The sequence below is a fragment of the Cololabis saira genome, chromosome 1 (genome assembly GCF_033807715.1).
Source record: "Cololabis saira isolate AMF1-May2022 chromosome 1, fColSai1.1, whole genome shotgun sequence".
Classification (NCBI taxonomy): domain Eukaryota; kingdom Metazoa; phylum Chordata; class Actinopteri; order Beloniformes; family Belonidae; genus Cololabis; species Cololabis saira.
In genome coordinates, this window is record NC_084587.1 from 49,913,495 (window position 1) to 49,933,935 (window position 20,441).

At 42.9% G+C, this 20,441-nt stretch overlaps 1 protein-coding gene across 1 annotated transcript; it reads right to left on the bottom strand.

Annotated features, from left to right (window-relative positions):
• Nucleotides 1-384: 384 nt before the first annotated feature.
• On the bottom strand, nt 385-17,454 carry naf1 (nuclear assembly factor 1 homolog (S. cerevisiae)). Its single transcript, XM_061733132.1, has 9 exons — nt 17,403-17,454; nt 16,308-16,491; nt 14,859-15,000; nt 12,233-12,326; nt 11,961-12,043; nt 9,327-9,487; nt 9,131-9,182; nt 5,952-6,039; nt 385-1,133 (listed from the first exon to the last, which is right to left on the bottom strand). Exons 2-9 carry the CDS (start codon nt 16,481-16,483, stop codon nt 661-663), a joined length of 1,269 nt encoding a protein of 422 aa, XP_061589116.1. The 5' UTR covers nt 16,484-16,491; nt 17,403-17,454; the 3' UTR covers nt 385-660.
• Nucleotides 17,455-20,441: the final 2,987 nt, after the last annotated feature.

Below are 20,441 nucleotides of genomic sequence, written 5' to 3' on the forward strand. Positions count from 1 at the left end.
ACTGCAAAAACCCAACATCTTAACAAGAATATTTGGCTTATTTCTAGTTAAAATGTCTCATTTTTAGTCAAACAAATCTCATTACACTTAAAACAAGTGTCATTACCAGAAAAATAACTTGTTATTTGACAATTTTCACCTGTTTCAAATAGATTTTCACTTAAAATAAGTAGAAAAATCTGCCAGTGGAACAAGATTTTTTTGCTTGTAATGAGAAGATAAATCTTGTCCCACTGGCAGATTTTTCTACTTATTTCAAGTGAAAATTTACTTGAAACAGGTGAAAAGTTATTTTTCTGGTAATTTCTCTTGTTTTAAGTGTAATGAGATTTGTTTGACTAAAAATGAGACATTTTAACTAGAAATAAGACAAATATTCTTGGTAAGATTTTGAGTTTTTGCAGTGCAGGAGCAAAGAGGCGCTTGGCTTGCATAAAAAAGTGAAAAAAAAAAAAAAAAAAAAAAAAAGACGCCCGTTTGACCACATACAGCATCAGTGAACAAGCAACATGCTCATAACCTGCAGGTGGAAAAGGACAAATATAAACCCCCTGAAGCGTCTATATTATACATGTCCAAATATCTGCACATCTAGAATAGAAGTGTTTATATTTATGGAATAAGGTGAGAGTGGCAGGCTGTTTGGGCTGGTCCGGGGTGCTAACACCCACAGGATGTCACTGGGGGGGTGGAGGGGGCGGGGGAGGAGGAGGGGGAGGGGGGAAGTCGGAGAATGGGACAGAGCCGGGCCGCCACAGGTGTGCAGAGAAGGCAGGGTTGAAGAAGGATGGAGGGAGTGGATGATGAGCATGAGGATGAGGATGAGAATGAGGATGATGAGGATGAGGATGATGAGGGGGCGGGGGGTAGAGGGGGTAGTTGGGTGGGGGTAGGTGGTGTGGGGGCGGGGGTGGGGGAGGGGGAGGGGGGGTACCGGTAGGAAGGGGGGAGGTACAGGGCTGGGGCAGGGGCAGCTGAGGGGTACCGGTGAGCGGGAGGCGGCTGCTGCTGCTTCTCTCTGGGCTTCTGGTGCCTGGCCCGCCCCCCTGCCCCTGCCCGTCGGCCCGGGAAACCCCGCCCCCCGGGCCTCTCCTGCTTCACGCTGGGGGAGGAAACAACGGCCGCAGGGATATCTGAGGAAAACAAGACAAAAAATGTCGAGATTAATGCTGAAATAACTATTTTGAGAAAAAAGTCGAAATGACGAGATTAATGTTGAAATACAATTTCAAGAATAAAGTCGAAATTTCACCTTTTTTCTCAACATTTCAACTTTATTCAGGAAATTTTGACTTTTTTCTCGACATTTCGACTTTTTTCCTCAACATTTCGATACCAGGTCTGATACCAGCTGGTCCCGGTCTGATACCAGCTGGTCTGATACCAGCTGGTCCCGGTCTGATACCAGCTGGTCTGATACCAGCTGCTCCCGGTCTGATACCAGCTGCTCCCGGTCTGATACCAGCTGGTCCCGGTCTGATACCAGCTGGTCCCGGTCTGATACCAGCTGCTCCCGGTCTGATACCAGCTGGTCTGATACCAGCTGCTCCCGGTCTGATACCAGCTGGTCTGATACCAGCTGCTCCCGGTCTGATACCAGCTGCTCCCGGTCTGATACCAGCTGGTCTGATACCAGCTGCTCCCGGTCTGATACCAGCTGCTCCCGGTCTGATACCAGCTGGTCTGATACCAGCTGCTCCCGGTCTGATACCAGCTGCTCCCGGTCTGATACCAGCTGCTCCCGGTCTGATACCAGCTGGTCCCGGTCTGATACCAGCTGCTCCCGGTCTGATACCAGCTGCTCCCGGTCTGATACCAGCTGCTCCCGGTCTGATACCAGCTGCTCCCGGTCTGATACCAGCTGCTCCCGGTCTGATACCAGCTGCTCCCGGTCTGATACCAGCTGGTCTGATACCAGCTGCTCCCGGTCTGATACCAGCTGGTCTGATACCAGCTGCTCCCGGTCTGATACCAGCTGTTCTGATACCAGCTGGTATCAGACCAGCTAGTATCAGACCCGCTGGCGCTGTTTCCTTTGCCGAGATCGCAACCAAAGCAATGTTATAATCTCCCCTTCATCCAATATTGTCATGTTAACTTGTTCATTGTTCTAATCTGCCGCTGCTACTACCTCTACTACTAAATATTTAATCACTTTTCCAACTGTTGCTCTGCTTACTGCCCCCTATCGGTCACCGCCGGTACGACCCGCTCTCCTCGTGTACTACGTGAGCGACGTTGCAGTTGGTGGTGCACGTGAACGGACGCGAACGCAAGCACCAACAGCAAGTATATATCAGGCTTTACTCTCACTGAGTGGCAAAATATCAGCAAAAACAGCTGCAACTAGTGGAAAAGACGGGATAACAGCCGATTATCGGCTTAAATTAAAGACAGTTGGACTTGACAGTGACCCATACAGTTACCCCAAGAACCAGTGGTCCATGGACATTAATATTTGGTACAGTTACCCCAAGAACCAGTGGTCCATGGACATTAATATTTGGTACAGTTACCAAGAACCAGTGGTCCATGGACATTAATATTTGGTACAGTTACCAAGAACCAGTGGTCCATGGACATTAATATTCGGTACAGTTACCAAGAACCAGTGGTCCATGGACATTAATATTTGGTACAGTTACCCCAAGAACCAGTGGTCCATGGACATTAATATTTGGTACAGTTACCAAGAACCAGTGGTCCATGGACATTAATATTTGGTACAGTTACCAAGAACCAGTGGTCCATGGACATTAATATTCGGTACAGTTACCAAGAACCAGTGGTCCATGGACATTAATATTTGGTACAGTTACCAAGAACCAGTGGTCCATGGACATTAATATTTGGTACAGTTACCAAGAACCAGTGGTCCATGGACATTAATATTTGGTACAGTTACCAAGAACCAGTGGTCCATGGACATTAATATTTGGTACAGTTACCAAGAACCAGTGGTCCATGGACATTCATATTTGGTACAGTTACCAAGAACCAGTGGTCCATGGACATTAATATTTGGTACAGTTACCCCAAGAACCAGTGGTCCATGGACATTAATATTTGGTACAGTTACCAAGAACCAGTGGTCCATGGACATTAATATTTGGTACAGTTACCAAGAACCAGTGGTCCATGGACATTAATATTCGGTACAGTTACCAAGAACCAGTGGTCCATGGACATTAATATTTGGTACAGTTACCCCAAGAACCAGTGGTCCATGGACATTAATATTTGGTACAGTTACCAAGAACCAGTGGTCCATGGACATTAATATTTGGTACAGTTACCAAGAACCAGTGGTCCATGGACATTAATATTCGGTACAGTTACCAAGAACCAGTGGTCCATGGACATTAATATTTGGTACAGTTACCAAGAACCAGTGGTCCATGGACATTAATATTTGGTACAGTTACCAAGAACCAGTGGTCCATGGACATTAATATTTGGTACAGTTACCAAGAACCAGTGGTCCATGGACATTCATATTTGGTACAGTTACTGTACTACATGACTGTTGTGTGCTGCTGACGCCCCCCCCCCCCCCCCACCTCTGGTCATCCCGCTGCTGCTTCCACCTGCCTGCTGTGTGCTGTCGACGTCCCTGACTCCCCCAGTCTGGCCTTCGGCAGGAGGGTCCCCCCTTATGAGCCTGGTCCTGCTCAAGGTTTCTTCCCTCCTAAAGGGGAGTTTTTCCTTGCCACTGTTTGGCTTAAGGCTTTTCTCCCACTAAGGGAGTTTTTACCTGCCATTGTTTATATAATAATTGCTCGGGGGTTTATGTTTATGTTTATGTTTATGTTTATGTTCATGTTCTGGATCTCTGGAAAGCGTCTAGAGACAACATCTGTTGTATTAGACGCTATATAAATATAAAAAAAAAAAAAAAAAAAAAAAAAAAAAAAAAAGTTACCAAGAACCAGTGGTCCATGGACATTAATATTTGGTACAGTTACCCCAAGAACCAGTGGTCCATGGACATTCATATTTGGTACAGTTACCAAGAACCAGTGGTCCATGGACATTCATATCTGGTACAGTTACAAAGAACCAGTGGTCCATGGACATTAATATTTGGTACAGTTACCAAGAACCAGTGGTCCATGGACATTAATATTTGGTACAGTTACCTGAAGAACCAGTGGTCCATGGACATTAATATTTGGTACAGTTACCAAGAACCAGTGGTCCATGGACATTAATATTTGGTACAGTTACCAAGAACCAGTGGTCCATGGACATTAATATTTGGTACATTTACCCCAAGAACCAGTGGTCCATGGACATTAATATTTGGTACAGTTACCAAGAACCAGTGGTCCATGGACATTCATATTTGGTACAGTTACCAAGAACCAGTGGTCCATGGACATTCATATTTGGCCACCAATCCAGTTTTCTGATATTTATATGTACTTAATTTCTACGCCGGGGAAATACACGAAGCAAAGCTTGAAGGCTTACAAAAGTCTTGACGCTTGGTCCGATTTCAAGGCAGGATTTGTTGTAGAAATTAAAGTGATGAGGACACCGAACTTTATGATTTGACCGTTTAACGTTAGCTACCCAAAAATCCAACATTACCTGATACAAAATGGGAACGCAAATCCACGTTTCGGTGCCTGGAATCCAGTTGTTTCTGTGAATTGCAGCTAGGGATGGGAATTGAGAACCGGTTCCCAGTGTTTCAATTCCTTGGAATCGTTTGCCTTTTTCGCAAACGATTCCCTTATCGATTCCAGTGGGCGCGAATGACGTCACCAAGCACGTTGCGCAACGTGCGCATTCGCGGCCAGCAGGAAAACACGGGGACAAAGCCGCATAAATGCTCAAAAGTTTGGTTACATTTTACCAAAAAGGATGACAACAGGGCGACAATACTTGCAATGTGGACATTTCGACAAAAGGGGGGAAACTGTTAGGACTCGGCCGGCTGATGCGCGGAGTCAGCCGGCGTGTGGTAAGGCTTATTTATGGTTCTGCGTTACACCAACGCAGAGCCTACGGCGTAGGGTACACAGCGACACGCACCATACGGCGTACCCTACGCCGTAGGTTCTGCATCGATTTAACGCGGAACCATAATTGATGCTTTAGAAGAGCTGCGCGCTCGGCCACGTGGACGTGCCAGGCACTCCTGACACAGCTGCAGCTCGTCAGCTCATCTATGGGAGAAGTTAAAGAGCATCTACCGCTAGCTTCTCCTTTCATCAAGGCAGGGAAGAATATCAGGCCAGAATAGATGAATGTCACCAGCAGTGACTAAGTTTGTGGTGTTGAACATGTTAATGGACAGTCTTGTGTAATTGCCATAAAATAATTTGTTGTATTTAGTTAATTTCTACAGAAGAATATTTATTTTATTATTTTATATTACAAATAATTTTGTGGGGAACCCCTGGCACCATTGAGGAGCCGGAGGCTGGGGGCGTCTTAAGACCTCACTTATATTTTTTTGTTCAAAGATATAAAACAAAGTTGATACTAAAATTGTTTGTTCTCCTATGAGTACAGTCGATCGCACAACAGCTCTTTCCCATTTTAGATGTTTTCCAGTTGCTGAAACTGAAAGTTTACGCTGACACTCAGTCTTCCTGACACTCAGTCTTCCTGACACTCAGTCTTCCTGACACTCAGTCTTCCTGACACTCAGTCTTCCTGACACTCAGTCTTCCTGACACTCAGTCTTCCTGACACTCAGTCTTCCTGACACTCAGTCTTCCTGACACTCAGTCTTCCTGACACTCAGTCTTTCTGACACTCAGTCTTTCTGACACTCAGTTGGCGTAACCCGCTGTGAAGTTGCATCTGTGACGTCATGCGCATTCCCTCTGTATTAATAAAACTGAACTGAATCAAGCCTACAACTCCCCAACATGTGACAGGTCCCCCCTGGGCTGGACTCATCCGAGCCAGCGTTGGCCAGCGTGAACTGTGAGTACCTGTGTTGCCGGGGTCCTTCTTCTTCTTGGCATTCTTGAGTTTCCTCTTTGCTTCCTGCTCTTTCTCATCGTCACTATAATCCAAAGCCTGGAGGAGAGAGGGAAAGCAAAGGAGAGGGATTATGGAAGGCACAGCATCGGCGTGCTCAGCATCTTCCTTCGTGACTCGGGCGGAGCGTTTCCGCGCAGCGCCGCGGGATTTTAACTCGCAGTGAGACGTCTGCACCTGCAGACGGGGTTTTTTTTCTGCTCCAGCCGTAGAGACTTGTCAGAAGTGGAGGCTTAAATACTGAGGGGTGGCCCTGTGGAATAACATCTCCAACCTGGTACCTAGCACTCCGTCCCTCCTTGTTTTCAAAAACAGATTAAAAAACAAACTCCTAGCTGAGATGTAACAGCTGCTGACCCAGAACCATCAACGTCTCTACATGTACATACAAGTACACGGTACACTGTATATACTAGATATCCAGATGCTCTTTTAAAAATCACCATAGCCGGCAGTTTCTGTCCATCAGCGTGGCAGGAGAGCACAAGAGTAAATACACTTTTCATACCCCGTTGTGCTGCGGATCCCGACCGCGGCGGTCCCGGGTCCCGCTCCGCTCCCCCCCCCCGTGCTGGACCGGGTCCCGGGTCCCGCTCCGCTCCCCCCCCGCGCTGGACCGGGTCCGCTCCCCGTCTGCTCCCCCACGGCGGTCCCGGGTCCCGGGTCCGCCCCCCGCCCGCGCTGGACCGGGTCCCGGGTCCCGGTCCGCCCCCCCCGCGCGCTGGTCCCGCGGCGGTCCCGGGACGCGGGCTCACACACGCGCTGTCGGGGAGCCGGTACCGGGTTGTATCCGACAGGAGCTCCGCTCTGCTAATTCAGCTGCGCCAGTCCGAATTTCCAGACCTGTCTCAGCCACTTGATCATCATCCCTTCATCCAGCCCCCCCTTTTCATTCGTCCTTATAATGACTCCGGCTGGAAACGTCTTATGCAAAGTTTAGGTTTCTGTCCATCAGCGCGGCAGGCAAGCGCCACATAAATGAGAATCTGTGTGTTTCGCGCCGCGAACACACACACGCAGATGTCGGGGATCCGGTACCGGGTTTTTAACCGACAGATTTGGCTGCAAATCTCGGAGGGGGAAGCTGATCTGACCTGGGACAGACCCCAGAAATCTCTGCTCGCAAAGCGGGCGGGAACCAGGTCGATCGGACCGCTTTGGGAACCAGGAAGTCGGGCTGCAGCAGCGCCCATCACCGCGGCTTTAACCGGGGAAAGTGACCGGTTCCGACCGGCCGGGGCCGGAGGAACCCACATGGACTGGTAGTAGGGGCTCCCGGGGAAAGAGCACCGGCATTTCAGCCGGATCTGCCCCGGGGAACCGGCGATCGGACCCGCAAACCCACGGCAGGTGCATGCTCGGTTCCGACATGCAAAACACACGCGCGCTGCAGAACACACTCACACAAGTGTGCTTATTTAAATAGAGCGGAGCAAAACTTAGTTTGATTGTATTTTATTTCACTTTACACATCAAGCAAATCCTTAAAAGTTTTCATCATCTGTTTCCGCATTAAACAGCTCAGTGGAGTCTCATTCACGTCGCAACTCACGGGGGCTTCACCCGCCCCCTTCTCCCTTTACCGTTCTCATGGTGGCCGGCCTTACATTACCGTAATTCAGGTAATAGACACTGCGCACTGTTTCTTAAGGCGCCCGGCACATTTAAAAAAAAAAAAAAAAAAAAAAAAAAGTTGCGCCTTATGGTCGCGAAAATACGGTATTTAATCATCTTGTGTTTTTTTTTCTGAAGTATTTCTTGTTTTACTGTCTGAAGTGCATCATAGAGGGCAGGCCACTCCATAAGCCTCTCAGGTTTCTGACCTCTCCTTTTCTTTTATGTTGTTGGGTTTTTTTATTCTTTTTTTTAATTTTCTCTAAACACGTTCCATTGTATTTTTTCTTCTTTCAAAAATGTGCGAATTACGGAAGCGTATTGCATTCACTTGAGAAAAAAAAAATCTGCTCTTGTTTTTCTGAATTAACGAGTTAATTCATAATAATAATGATAATTTGTGTTTTTTCCAGAGAAGAACATAGTTATGGGTCGTTGTTGTTGCTCTTTTTTTCTTCTGGGCAAAAAGATTCTTATAAACCGACATGCCACCATGGATTATATCTGAGACTGTAACGATTCACCAAGGGTCCCGTTCTTCAGCTGCTGCTGAAGCTCATTGGCCGTTCTCAGCTTGTTGCTAAGCAACCAACGTTATTGACACAGGAAGTGAAGAAGCGGGGAGACTGTTCAGCCAATCAGAATGCAGAACACAACCCACAATGCAAATCCGTGAAGCAGCGAGACGTGAAAGGAGAACCGTGTTATAGCTAGGGATTACTGTATTACACAACACTTATTTATTTTCTATCCAAATAATTCTATTTATGGCACTGCACTTTTTATTTTATTTATTTCTATTTTTGTTTTTATTCTTATCTTTATTTAAATGTTTTATCTTGTCATCTTGATATGGGTGTTTGGTTTTTGGGGTGTTTGATTTGTATGTGACAGTTTCCCCGAGGGAACCTCCCAAAGGGATTAGTAGAGTCGTCTGAATCATGAGCCCCCGTTTACACGGAGGAAAAACGCTGGTGTTTTCATGCGTTTTGGCCGTTCGTTTACACAAAAACGAAGCTCAAAGTCACCAAAAACCATCATTTCTGAAAACTCCGGCCAAAGTGGATTTTAACTAGAAATAAGACAAATATTCCTGGTAAGATTTTGAGTTTTTGCAGTGCAGCGTCATGAGTGCGACCTGTGTTTACAATTTGTTTGGCCACCGTTAATATTTTCTTGTATTTTACCTGTTTTATATTCTAAAGTCACACTTAAAAGTAACTCCACTTCTCTGTCACTCCAAACGAAAGACTCTCGTTCATCTTGGAAGTAACTGGAAGTTACTCGTGTCATTTGTTGATGTTTTTTTCCAGGATTCTGATTGGCTAGCATGACTTTATCTTCTCGTTACACTGCCCCCTGCAGGTTTGGCTGCTCATAGCACCTTAACAGATATTTATGCAGGTTCGTGTAAATGATGGTATTATTCAAAATGTAAAGGGGGGAATATCCGTTTTTGTAAATACCCGGCTACGTGTAAACGTGGCCTAAATGTGAATGTGAACACGGTCCTCACCTCTGCTGGCGGTTCCTGGTCGTTCTTCCAGGACGCGTCGGATCCTCTCATGCTGCAGGACAGAAGATTCACTTGAATGCACTTGCAGCGTCTACAGCACCCACTGACATGATGGTACTGCTGGTGTGTGTGTGTGTGTGTGTGTGTGTGTGTGTGTGTGTGTGTGTGTGTGTGTGTGTGTGTCTGTCTGTCTTACGCCTTCAGCTGCTGCGTCAGGATGTACTCCGTGTACTCCTTGATGGTGGGGGTGTAGTACAGAGTCATTCCCTCCGTCAGCCCCTTGCTGCTGATTTGCTCCGCGGAGTTAAACCGCAGGACGTAGAAGGGACTGGACACGGGGCCGAACACCTCAAACACCTCACACACATCACACACATCCACAACACGGTATTACAATGAGAGGATCAGCACACTCAACTAGGGCTGCAGCTATCCAATATTTTAGTAATTGAGTAGGGCTGCAACGATTCGTCGACGTTGTCGACAAAAATCGATAATCAAAATTGTCCACAATGAATTCCATTGTCGACAATTGTCGCCAGACGTGTTTTTCCAACGGAGTGAGGCGTCTCACTTCAATACAATCTCTGCCAAGTCGCGCATGCACGACTGCGTCTCAGCGCAGCTGCGGGTAATAAAACTTCAAAATTTTGGGAGCATTTTAGCCTCGATACGGTGAATAAAAAGATTACTTGCAAGGTTTGCAAAGCCGACGTTGCTTTTCAAGGGAGCACGTCGGTAATGCGTTTGAAGAGAAAGCACGTCGGAGTGCTGAACGAAACGGCTTGGTAAGATATTAAGCGTATTTTGGCTTTAAAAGAAACCTTTAACATTATGCCTGACAAAGTATTAAATTAAGTCAGATATTTGGAGAAACTGCGTTTAGTGTCTGTGGCGCATCTTGGAAGAGAGACGCACGGGACCGCGGTCGGTCAGCAGCATTCTCTCCTTCCAATGCAATGGCCAAGCGATTCATTTGTTAAATTAATTCGTTTCATACTAAACTTTGTTTATTTCATGTTATTTATTAGTATTATTTGAGCCACTCACAGCTACTCTCATTGCTATAACCTCAAATCACATAATTGATGCAGCGCTTTCAGTCAGGTGCCTATGAACTGTCAATTATCCATCAAGCTCCACAATGATCATGTTAACATTAGATCAGATAGATTTGTCTGGACTTTTCTCTTGCGGGACGGGAGAAGACACTAAATCAATGCATCTTTATTGTGCGCTGTGCGGGCATGAATTCATGAGTTTTGCGGGAGGGGCACACGCGGGAGGTGCACACGTTGTAACACACGTTGCAGGCGGTAATGGTCAGAAATTCAGCGGGAGCGGGATGAAGAAAACAGTCCCGCTATCGCAGGGCTCTAGTGTACGGAGCCCCTCTGGTGACATTTGAAAAAAATAAAATAATGCGTGGCCACGAGTTATTAATGCGTGGCCACGAGATAATCAATGTGTGGCCACAAGTTATTATTGCGTGGCCACGCATTATTTTATTTTTTTCAAATGTCACATGTTATAACTACACTCACCATGACAATACTCTTGCTCTTTAATATAAATAAACTATAATTACTGTTATTAATGATGAATAACCATCCCACCAAGGAAGTTGCATCCACGGAGTCCAGACAGTAGGTTATAATGCCATCCACGAGTAAAATAATGCGTGGCCACGCATTAATATCTCGTGGCCACGCATTAATATCTCGTGGCCACGCATTAATATCTCGTGGCCACGAGTTATTAATGCGTGGCCACGCATTATTTAATTTTTTTCAAATGTTACCAGAGGGGCTCCGTACTAGTGCCATCTTTCTTGTGTTTATTATCATTTGCCACATAATTAATGCAACCTCATACTAAATTTAAATTTGTTTTACTAATTATCCGATTAGTCGACTAATCGTTTCAATAGTCGGTGACTAGTCGACTATTAAAATAGTCGTTAGTTGCAGCCCTATAATAGAGTATTCTACTGAAAATTCCATCGATTAATCGGATAAAACATATTTTTTAGTTAAAGAGTATTTATAAATATACATAAGATGTTGGATGTTAATTGACATCACTAAGACTAAATTATATAATACAGTAGGTTCATGGCTGTGCATTTAAAAACCCTGAACTTACACCAGTCGACCAAATTCACTGATTCACTCAAAAAACTAAGGATCTTACCAAGAAATGTTCTTATTTCTAACCTAAAAATGCCATTACACCTGATAACACACATCACTTAAAAGGTTAGGTGTTTTCCCCACGTGTTTCAATTGAACTTTCATTTGTGTCAAGCAAATTTTAAGTTCTAGTTAAGTTTTAAGTTAAAGTCTTTAAGATTTTGAGTTTTGGCAGTGTTCAAAATAAAATTCTGAGACCTGCTGTATTGGAGCACATTTTCTTTTAGTTAAAACTGTAGCGGGAACAGATGTTTAGAGGAACCTATGTGTGTACTGGGTTAGAGGGGGAACATATAGGAGAACAAACCAGAAGAATATAGCGTGGATTGAAAATAAAAGTTAAGCACTGAGCTACACGTGTCTCCCGCCTGAGCACGGCATGTTACTAAAACCAAACATACGACTCTTTCTTCTTCCTTAACGTGCGCGGCGTCAGCACGTTGTGCCGCATTAAACGTAGTCTGGGTGAAATATGATGCTTTGAGCTGGAGAAATTAAACGATTCCTTGAGGCAGAGAAGATTCCTCCATCATTTTTTGTAATGGAATTACTTGAATTATTGGAGGAATCGTTTCAGGCCTACACTCAAACATGACACTCCTCAGGTCACGACAGACAGAAGTCTTCAGTCCTCTCACCTTTCCTACGGCTTCCCTCTCAGACGTGAAGATGATGCTGTCGTCGTTCAGAGGAGGGGCGTCTTTCAGAGACTGGACGATCACTGGAGTCAAACACACAACACAGCAGCCGTCAGAGTCTCCATGTGGGGAAGACTTTTGACACAATCACACTTTGAAACATTCCACACCTTTATAAACCCCATGAGAGCACATTTTATTTGATTTCACTGGTACTGTTATGTTGTAACTCAGTTATTTGTGTGTGTGTGTGTGTGTGTATGTATGTTTACCGAGCTGCTGCAGAACACTGGTGACGGTTCCTACTGGCTGCAGCTCTGCTTCTTCTGGTAGAGTCACACTCACTTCCTCCACAGCTGGAAGCTCCTGAACAGACACGGAACATTTCACCACGTTAGAACCTTCAGGAGCACCGCGTTATCAATGAGCAGCTCCGCTTTCATCCACCAGGCGCACCACGTTATCAGGAGCACGATAAACATATATAAAGCAAAACAAAACAGCCTGGTAAGTCGAACTCTATTCAACTCATTCACAATAACTCAGAATATCGTTCAGTTGTTACTGAAACAGAAAAATACACTCACATCTTAAATCATCTGAAGTTAGTGTGAGGTTGGAACAACCTTGTATTCCAACATTTGATTATAATTTGATTATGATACCTATTTGAAAATTGGGTTTACTCTAAAAACCTAACGCTGCCTTGACGTTTAATTCTAGTCAGGTCACATGGACTAGATGTTGGATGACGGCTGCTTGCAGCGCTACGTAGTTAAGCTTGAGTTATGGTTCTGCGTCAAAACGACGCTGTGCCTACGGCGTGTGGTTTGCGTCGACGCAGACCACACGCCGTCACTGACGTGACCTCCGGAAAATTGTAACTACGCGTCGAGGCGACGCAGACGAGGGGGCTGTGATTGGTAGCAACGCATTTCCGGTTTCTGGTTTGAAGCAGTCGTGAACTTTCAGCGCTCTTTTCTTCGTGTATGTGTGATTTGTTTTGTTTTGATTTTTTGCACAATAGTTGTCCTTATCTCTTTGATTCACTGTGACCGGAAAAAGACGGATAAACCATTCAGAAAAAGATAGCAAATTAGCGGTCACGGGGGGTACTGCACCGCGGAGAAATGGAGTGACGGAGAAGTCCGAAGGGTTCACGACGGCGTCACGGTGACGGCATGTGCTCTGCGTTGGTTTGACGCAGAACCTTAATTCAGGCTTTAGTTGTAGTCGGCAGGAAAGCAGTGGGACTGAAAGGCCCAGCCTTGTTCATGCCGTCAACCAGCTGTTTTTTGAAGAACGATTCTAATCCAAATCTGATGAAGTACCTGGATTTGTCCGTACCGCACAGGAACGGCCTTGGGACGTCAGAGTCGGGAAACATTTCTTTACATATCTCTGCAGTTCCTTCATGGGAGTTGGATGAGCGGTGTTTAACTGCAGGGTTCAGTCACCCAGAGGTCAGACATGGAGCTGGAGCTGGAGCTGTAACGTTGGCCTGTTAAGCTGCTTTCACATAGGACGCGGTTTGCGCCGCGCACACCGCCGGGTGGGGGCGCAGAGTCGGCGCAGGGCAAGGCGCGCATCGCGTACATATTTGTTGCAAGTTGCTTGGCGACCGAATAAAGTTTTTCCGGTCTGGCGCCGTTTTCCCACTCGTTTGGACGTACAGTAGCTACAGCTCGGTTTGAAAAATATATCAGTCCCTGCTTCAAAGAAAAGCCCTGGCTATAGTTCTTCTGAGGAGGACGAGACGAGCAGCAGCAGCAAGGAGGGTCCATGAAATCCTCATGAAGACAGGATTTGAGGGAATTCAGGCTCGTTCCACTTTTAAACACACCTGGTATGTCCAAATTGTGGGAGATTTCTCTCCACTTTTGTCCCTTCTTATTGAGGTCATGATAGTCCTGCGGTCTTGTGTCCCACAGCTCCTCACACAAACACAGACAAGATCATCTTTTCCTCCATCTTGATCGTCTCTGATTTACAACCTGCAAGTTTTTTTTCACCTTCCACCACCTTCTCTCCTATTGGACGCGCTGAGATGTTGTCACAGCACGGCAAAATTAAAAAATTTAAATTCGGGCGCAGGCAGGCGCCCTCTTGCGCACTGCCGAGGTCCCGGCCCCCCCCCCTATCCAATCAGGAAGGTTCTGATTGGATAGGGGGCGGACCGGAAGTTACGTCTGCCGGAAGAAAAACTAACTTAGCCACTAAAACTTTGAAAAGCTCACAATTTTGATGTTTCCTGTTTCAATCTGTTCTTTTAATTATTTCTATTTATTAAATAAATGGTCTCTGCTCTTGACCAGCGTTTACTGCGTGCTGCCATCTTGAAACTTTGTTTGGAAAACAAGCCCAGTGTGGAATATAAGCGTCATGGAGACAGACGGGCGAGGGAACGAGCAGAAAGAAAGACCAGAATTAATTTAAAGAGGAATGAGTGAATACATGATCACGGAATTATTCTATTCAGATTTAAAATCAGAATAAACCAGCCACTTACTTCAGAATTAAGTTTAATTTGGAATGGCCATTTTCATTCGGAATTAGGTATTTACATGGTAATTTTTACTCATTTTAAATCGGATTTAATTTTAATTCTGAATTAAACTTCCCATGTAAACGCACTGAATAATTGGGATTATGGATTGGGAATATTTGCCAGTGTTCAGAAGGGACTGTTAGTTTGATATTGTAATGTACGACAGCTGGCACTGCCCGCTACGATGTCATGTAGCTCAATCAAGAAAAGAAAAAAACTAGTGTGGATGCAGTTTCATTTTGTTTTAAAACAACATTTTAAAATGAATTTATGTGCATTGAGCCTTTGTTATTTATATGATACAAGTATTAAAATACAAGTTTTTTTTTTTAAATCCATCACAGACTTACCTCCAGTACGACTTCATCTTGGGTTTTGATTACGGTTGGTTGGCTGAATCCTTCATCGTCATCCTCTTCAAGCAAGCGGACGGAGGGAGAAGAGGAGGATGAGGAGGAAGAGGAGGAGGAGGAAGAGGAGGAGGAACTGTCACTGAATATGGGAAAGAACACTGCAGTCAGTTTTCATTCATTTGCCACTAGCTGTTTGCAACATTTCATAAACTACTCTGCAGATTACAACAGAAACCAGGTCTGTTGTGCTGGTCTGCCCCCCCACTTTCTCTTCTGTGCCTGTTTGCAGGCCGGAGCTTCAGGAGCTGCATGTTGCCCTGCAGCCCCCCCCCTGATCATCCCACTGCTGCTTCCACCTGCAGCCCCCCCCCCCGATCATCCCACTGCTGCTTCCACCTGCAGCCCCCCCTCTGATCATCCCACTGCTGCTTCCACCTGCCTGCAGCCATATAAACACACAAACCATGCTCACATCCACACTCACACTTACGGGCAATTTAGAATCATCAATTAACCTAATATGCATGTTTTTGGACTGTGGGAGGAAGCCGAAGTACCCGGAGAAAACCCACGCAAGCACGGGGAGAACATGCAAACTCCACACAGAAAGGCCCTGCTGGGCCTGGGAGTCGAACCGGGGACCTTCTTGCTGTGAGGCAACAGTGCTAACCGTGCTGCCCTCGGAATTAATTATTCCAAATTAAATCATTCAGAATTAAACTACTTTCCTTCGAGTTTACATGGAAATAGTAATTCCGAATTACGGTTTACATGGAAAACACGTTTGATCAGCTTTCTCCAATTCCTCTCCAGGTCTGGGGGTTGGGAAGGTTCTGATTGGATAGGGGGGGGACCGGAAGTTAAACTACCGGAAGAAAAACTAACTTAGCCGCTACAACTTTGGAAAGATCACCATTTTTATGTTTCCTGTTTCCATCTGTTCTTTTAATTATTTCCAGGTCCTCCAAGCTATTTATTAAATAAATGGTCTCTGCTCTTGACCAGCGTTTACTGCGTGCTGCCATCTTGAAACTTTGTTTGGAAAACCAGCCCAGCGTGGAATATAAGTGTCATGGAGACAGACGGGCGAGGGAACGAGCAGAAAGAAAGACCAGAATTAATTTAAAGAGGAATGAGTGTATACATGATCTGGAATTAATCTATTCGGATTTAAAATCAGAATAAACCAGACACTTACTTCGGAATTAAGTTTAATTCAGAATGGCCATTTTCTTTCGGAATTAGGTGTTTACATGGTAATTTTTAATAATTTTAAATCAGATTTAATTTTAATTCTGAATTAAAGAGGAATCAAACTTCCCATGTAAACACAGCCATTGTTTATGTAATAATTGATCGGGGGTCATATGTTCTGGGTCTGGTAGTAGACTCTATATAAATACAATTTAATTGTGTGTGTGTGTGTGTGTGTGTGTGTGTGTATACCTGTCCGAGTCTGACTCCTCGTCGTCATGGTCGTCGGTGGTACAGACGCCGTCTCCAGCAGGTCCTGCTGCTGTCAGGTGTGTTTGCTGGGCGTGTGTTGTCATGGTAACCTCCATCTCCTCTTCCTCTTCCTTTGGTGCTGATAACTCACTTTCCTCTGGTTGGTTGTTGTCCATCTGAAAAACTATTGGCAGTTAGATTATTAACAAGCAGATAAAACCACTTTATGTGCTTAAATCAGAAATTAAGAGGGATATTATTCTGACTAGGTTGTAAGATTAATAATAATCAATTTTATTTATAGAGCGCTTTTAAAAGATCTCAAAGACGCTTCACAGACAAAGATAAAACATTGAGATCAAGAAATTAAAAACCACAGGATAAAAAAAGATAAGAGATAAAAGATAAGATAAAGGGTAAGAAACAAATCACAGATTAAAAGCTGTTCTGAAGAGGTGAGTTTTGAGATTAGGAGAATTTCATTCAAATTAAAGAAATTGTTCATCTTGCTCAAGTGTAATTTACCGGGTGTATGAAGACTAAACTAATTGCACCAACTTAGAAACTATTTTCAAATTTAACAATAGTGACTATTATAGAATATAAATCAATGAACAGTTTCATGGCTTTAGTATTTACCATTGCAAAATTCAGGGAGATATTTTATTAGTTGCTTTATTTAAAAAAAATAAAAATCTGAACATTAGCTACGACAAAAACCAGATAAGCCAACAAAAAAGGCAAAAAAGTCAAGCTAAAAAAAAACAACGTAAATATCTTTACACATTCAAGCTAAAGCCTAAATTATGGTTCCGCATTAAATCGACGCAGAACCCTACGGCGTAAGGTACGCGCCGACGCGAACCCTACGGCGTAAGGTACGCGCCGACGCGAACCCTACCATCTGCGTCGGTGTAACGCGGAACCATAAATCAGCCTTAACATGCATACGTAGCTTGATCAGCTAAGATGCTAAGGAGCAAAAAATAAAGAGTTCAGCAACCTAGGAGGACGTTTTCCCTCCGTTATATCCATCAACACCAAGTTAAAAAGAAGAAAAAGAAGAAAAAAAGACTAATGTACTGAATCCCGTACCGGTCTGGAACACAATCCGCCTGGAAATGGTTGAAATCACCTCCAAACAACCAAAACAGCGAGAGTTTTCATTCATGCACCTAAATCACTTCCGTTACTCACCTTCAAAATAAAAGCTTTCAATACGCAGAAGCGCCAGTGAGCTTACAAAGTACACAAAAAAAACACATATCACATGCTCTGTTGGGGGAAAATGAAATTTCCTTGGGGGTTTTTGTTTGTTTGTTTTCGTGGGTTTCTTTTAGAGCAATGACCTAATAGACCGGTAATGGGAAGCGTTGAATTGTTTGGTGAGTGACTTGTTACCAAGGTATCTTAACCGAGTCAAGAAAAAAACACCCCCTAATAATATTTTAAATAGTGTACATGTTAAAAATGGCCCATATTCAAATAAGTGTACCCTCATTCACACAGAAAATAGGAACGTGCAGCTCCCGGGGCGAAGAACTCGGATTTATTGTTGTGAAAACCAATGACTACATCCGCTGAACGTGTTCCTGTGCGGTAACTTGACAGAGCGGGAGACACGTGCAGAACCCGCCGCACGTGGCTCTGTTTTTCCGCGTATGCGCACAGACTGTGCGCGGTACATTGGTCTGTGGGTAGTGGGAGTTTAATGTGATGTTATGTGTGAAGTGAAAATCTACTTGAAACAGGTGAAAAGTGTTGTTTTTTCCAGTGATGAGTCTTGTTTTAAGTGTAATGAGATTTTTCTTTTTACTAAAATGAGACATTTTAACTAGAAATAAGACAAACATTCTTGTTAAGATTGTGAGTTTTTGCAGTGATCGATTTTACTTATCCTGTGAAGGACAGAGTCATATTGATAAGTTCAGAAAACTGTTTTTATTGTTGTGTTTTGATGTATTTGATGTAAGGCCAGTGGATATTTAAAGCTTACAGAAGGCTGCATTTAACTGCTGCTATGTCATTCCTGCAGTATTTCTGCAGGTGTTTTGGTCACTGCTATTATTTGTAATATATTATATTATTTGTAATCAGCACAAATTATCTGTCCCCGGTGGGCAAACATGTATTTAATCAGCAACCAATTGTGCAAGTTCTCACACTTAAAACTGTAATTTTCATCATAAATTCACTTCAACTTTATGAGACAGAATGGGGGGAAATAATCCAGGACATTGCATTGTAGTATTTTTAAAGAATGTATTTACAAATTATAGTGGAAAATAAGTATTTAGTCAGTAACAAAAGTTAATCTCAATACTTTGTTATATACCTTTGGTTAGCAATGACAGAGGTCAACCATTTTCTGTAGTCTTCACAAGGTTTTCACACACTGTTGCTGGTATTTTGGCCCGACAGAAGACAGAAGCATATAGATGACTCCGGAAATGTAAAGAAATATATTGAATGCTCTTATTTTGCCCAAAGGCAAAAAAGTCAATTTTATGTTTCACAGTGTAGACAGGCAATTATTCAAAGTGTGCTCTAAAGCAAGATATATATATATATATATATATATATATATAATAATGCTGTATACATATACAAGATGCAATACAATAAAAATAATGAAAATAAATCAATATACTACTACTACTACTACTACTACTATTACTACTTCTTCTATTATTATTATTATTATTATTATTATTATTATTATTATTAATAATAATAATAATAATAATAATAATAATAATAATAATAATAATAATAATAATAATATTTGTTGTTTTCTTATTTGAAACATTCAAATAAAGACAGTGTGCTTATCGTTTAAAGTCTGGAAAGCGTCTAGAGACAACTTTTGTTGTATTAGACGCTATACAAATAAAATTGAATTGAATTGAATTGAATAAAATCCACCATCCCCCCTGATTTTTTTTTACAACTCTATAAATATATATATATATGTGTATATATATGTTCAGCAACCTAGGAGGACGTTTTCCCTCCGTTATATATATATATATATATATATATATATATATATATATATATATATATATATATATATATATATATATATATATATATATACATCTCACATACATATATATACACATACATACATATATATATATATATATATATATATATATATATATATATATATATATATATATATATATATATATATATATATATATATATATACATATTCTAAAACTAATTTGAGATGGTATAGTAAGCTAAAATATACATGAATAACAAAAATAAATAGAAAAGATAGATAAAGACATTTTGATACACTGTACTGGACAACAACACACTGGAAATTACAGTTGTGTGGAAGTGTTTGCCCCCTTCCTGATTTCTTATTTTTTGCCTGTTTATCACACTTAAATGTTTCAGATCTTCACAAAATGCAGTTTTTAAGGTTTTTATTATTAAGGGGAAAAAAATCCAAACCTACATAGCCCTGTGTGGAAAAAGTGATTGTAAATTAATTGTGGTTTATCACATCTTTGGAAAGCTGATTTCAATTCCTCCATGATCCACACCCAAGCCTGATTACTGCCACACCTGTTCTCAATCAATCACTTAAACAGGACCAGCCTGACAAAGTGAATTAACCAAAAGATCCTCAAAAGCTAGACGTCATGCTGCGATCCATAGACATTCAGGAACAAATGAGAAACAAAGTCATTGAGATCTATCAGTCTGGAAAAGGTTCCAAAGCCATTTGTCCACGTGACCACTAGATGGCAGCGTAGCCCCTTTTAATTTCTCTTGGGCTATGTTAGTACTGTGTGTCTAAATATGGAAAATCTGCTGATCACATGTTTGATGATCAGGTTATACTATAATAATTATGATGGAGGTTATAAGTCCCCAGTAAGTCTTATGATTTTTAATTGCATACTATAAAAAAAACAATTACACAGGGATTCCGTCCTGCACATTGATGGATGTTAGGATGCAGGGTTTGTCAATGTAAGTTCCTGTATGGCTGACAAAAGTTTCAATCCAAGACATGTGTAAAAACCTTTTGTTTTTGCAGGGTTTCTGGTTCAGGACAGCCAAACCACGGTTGACAGTTGTATCAGTGTCTCAGTTTTCTCAATATCCCTT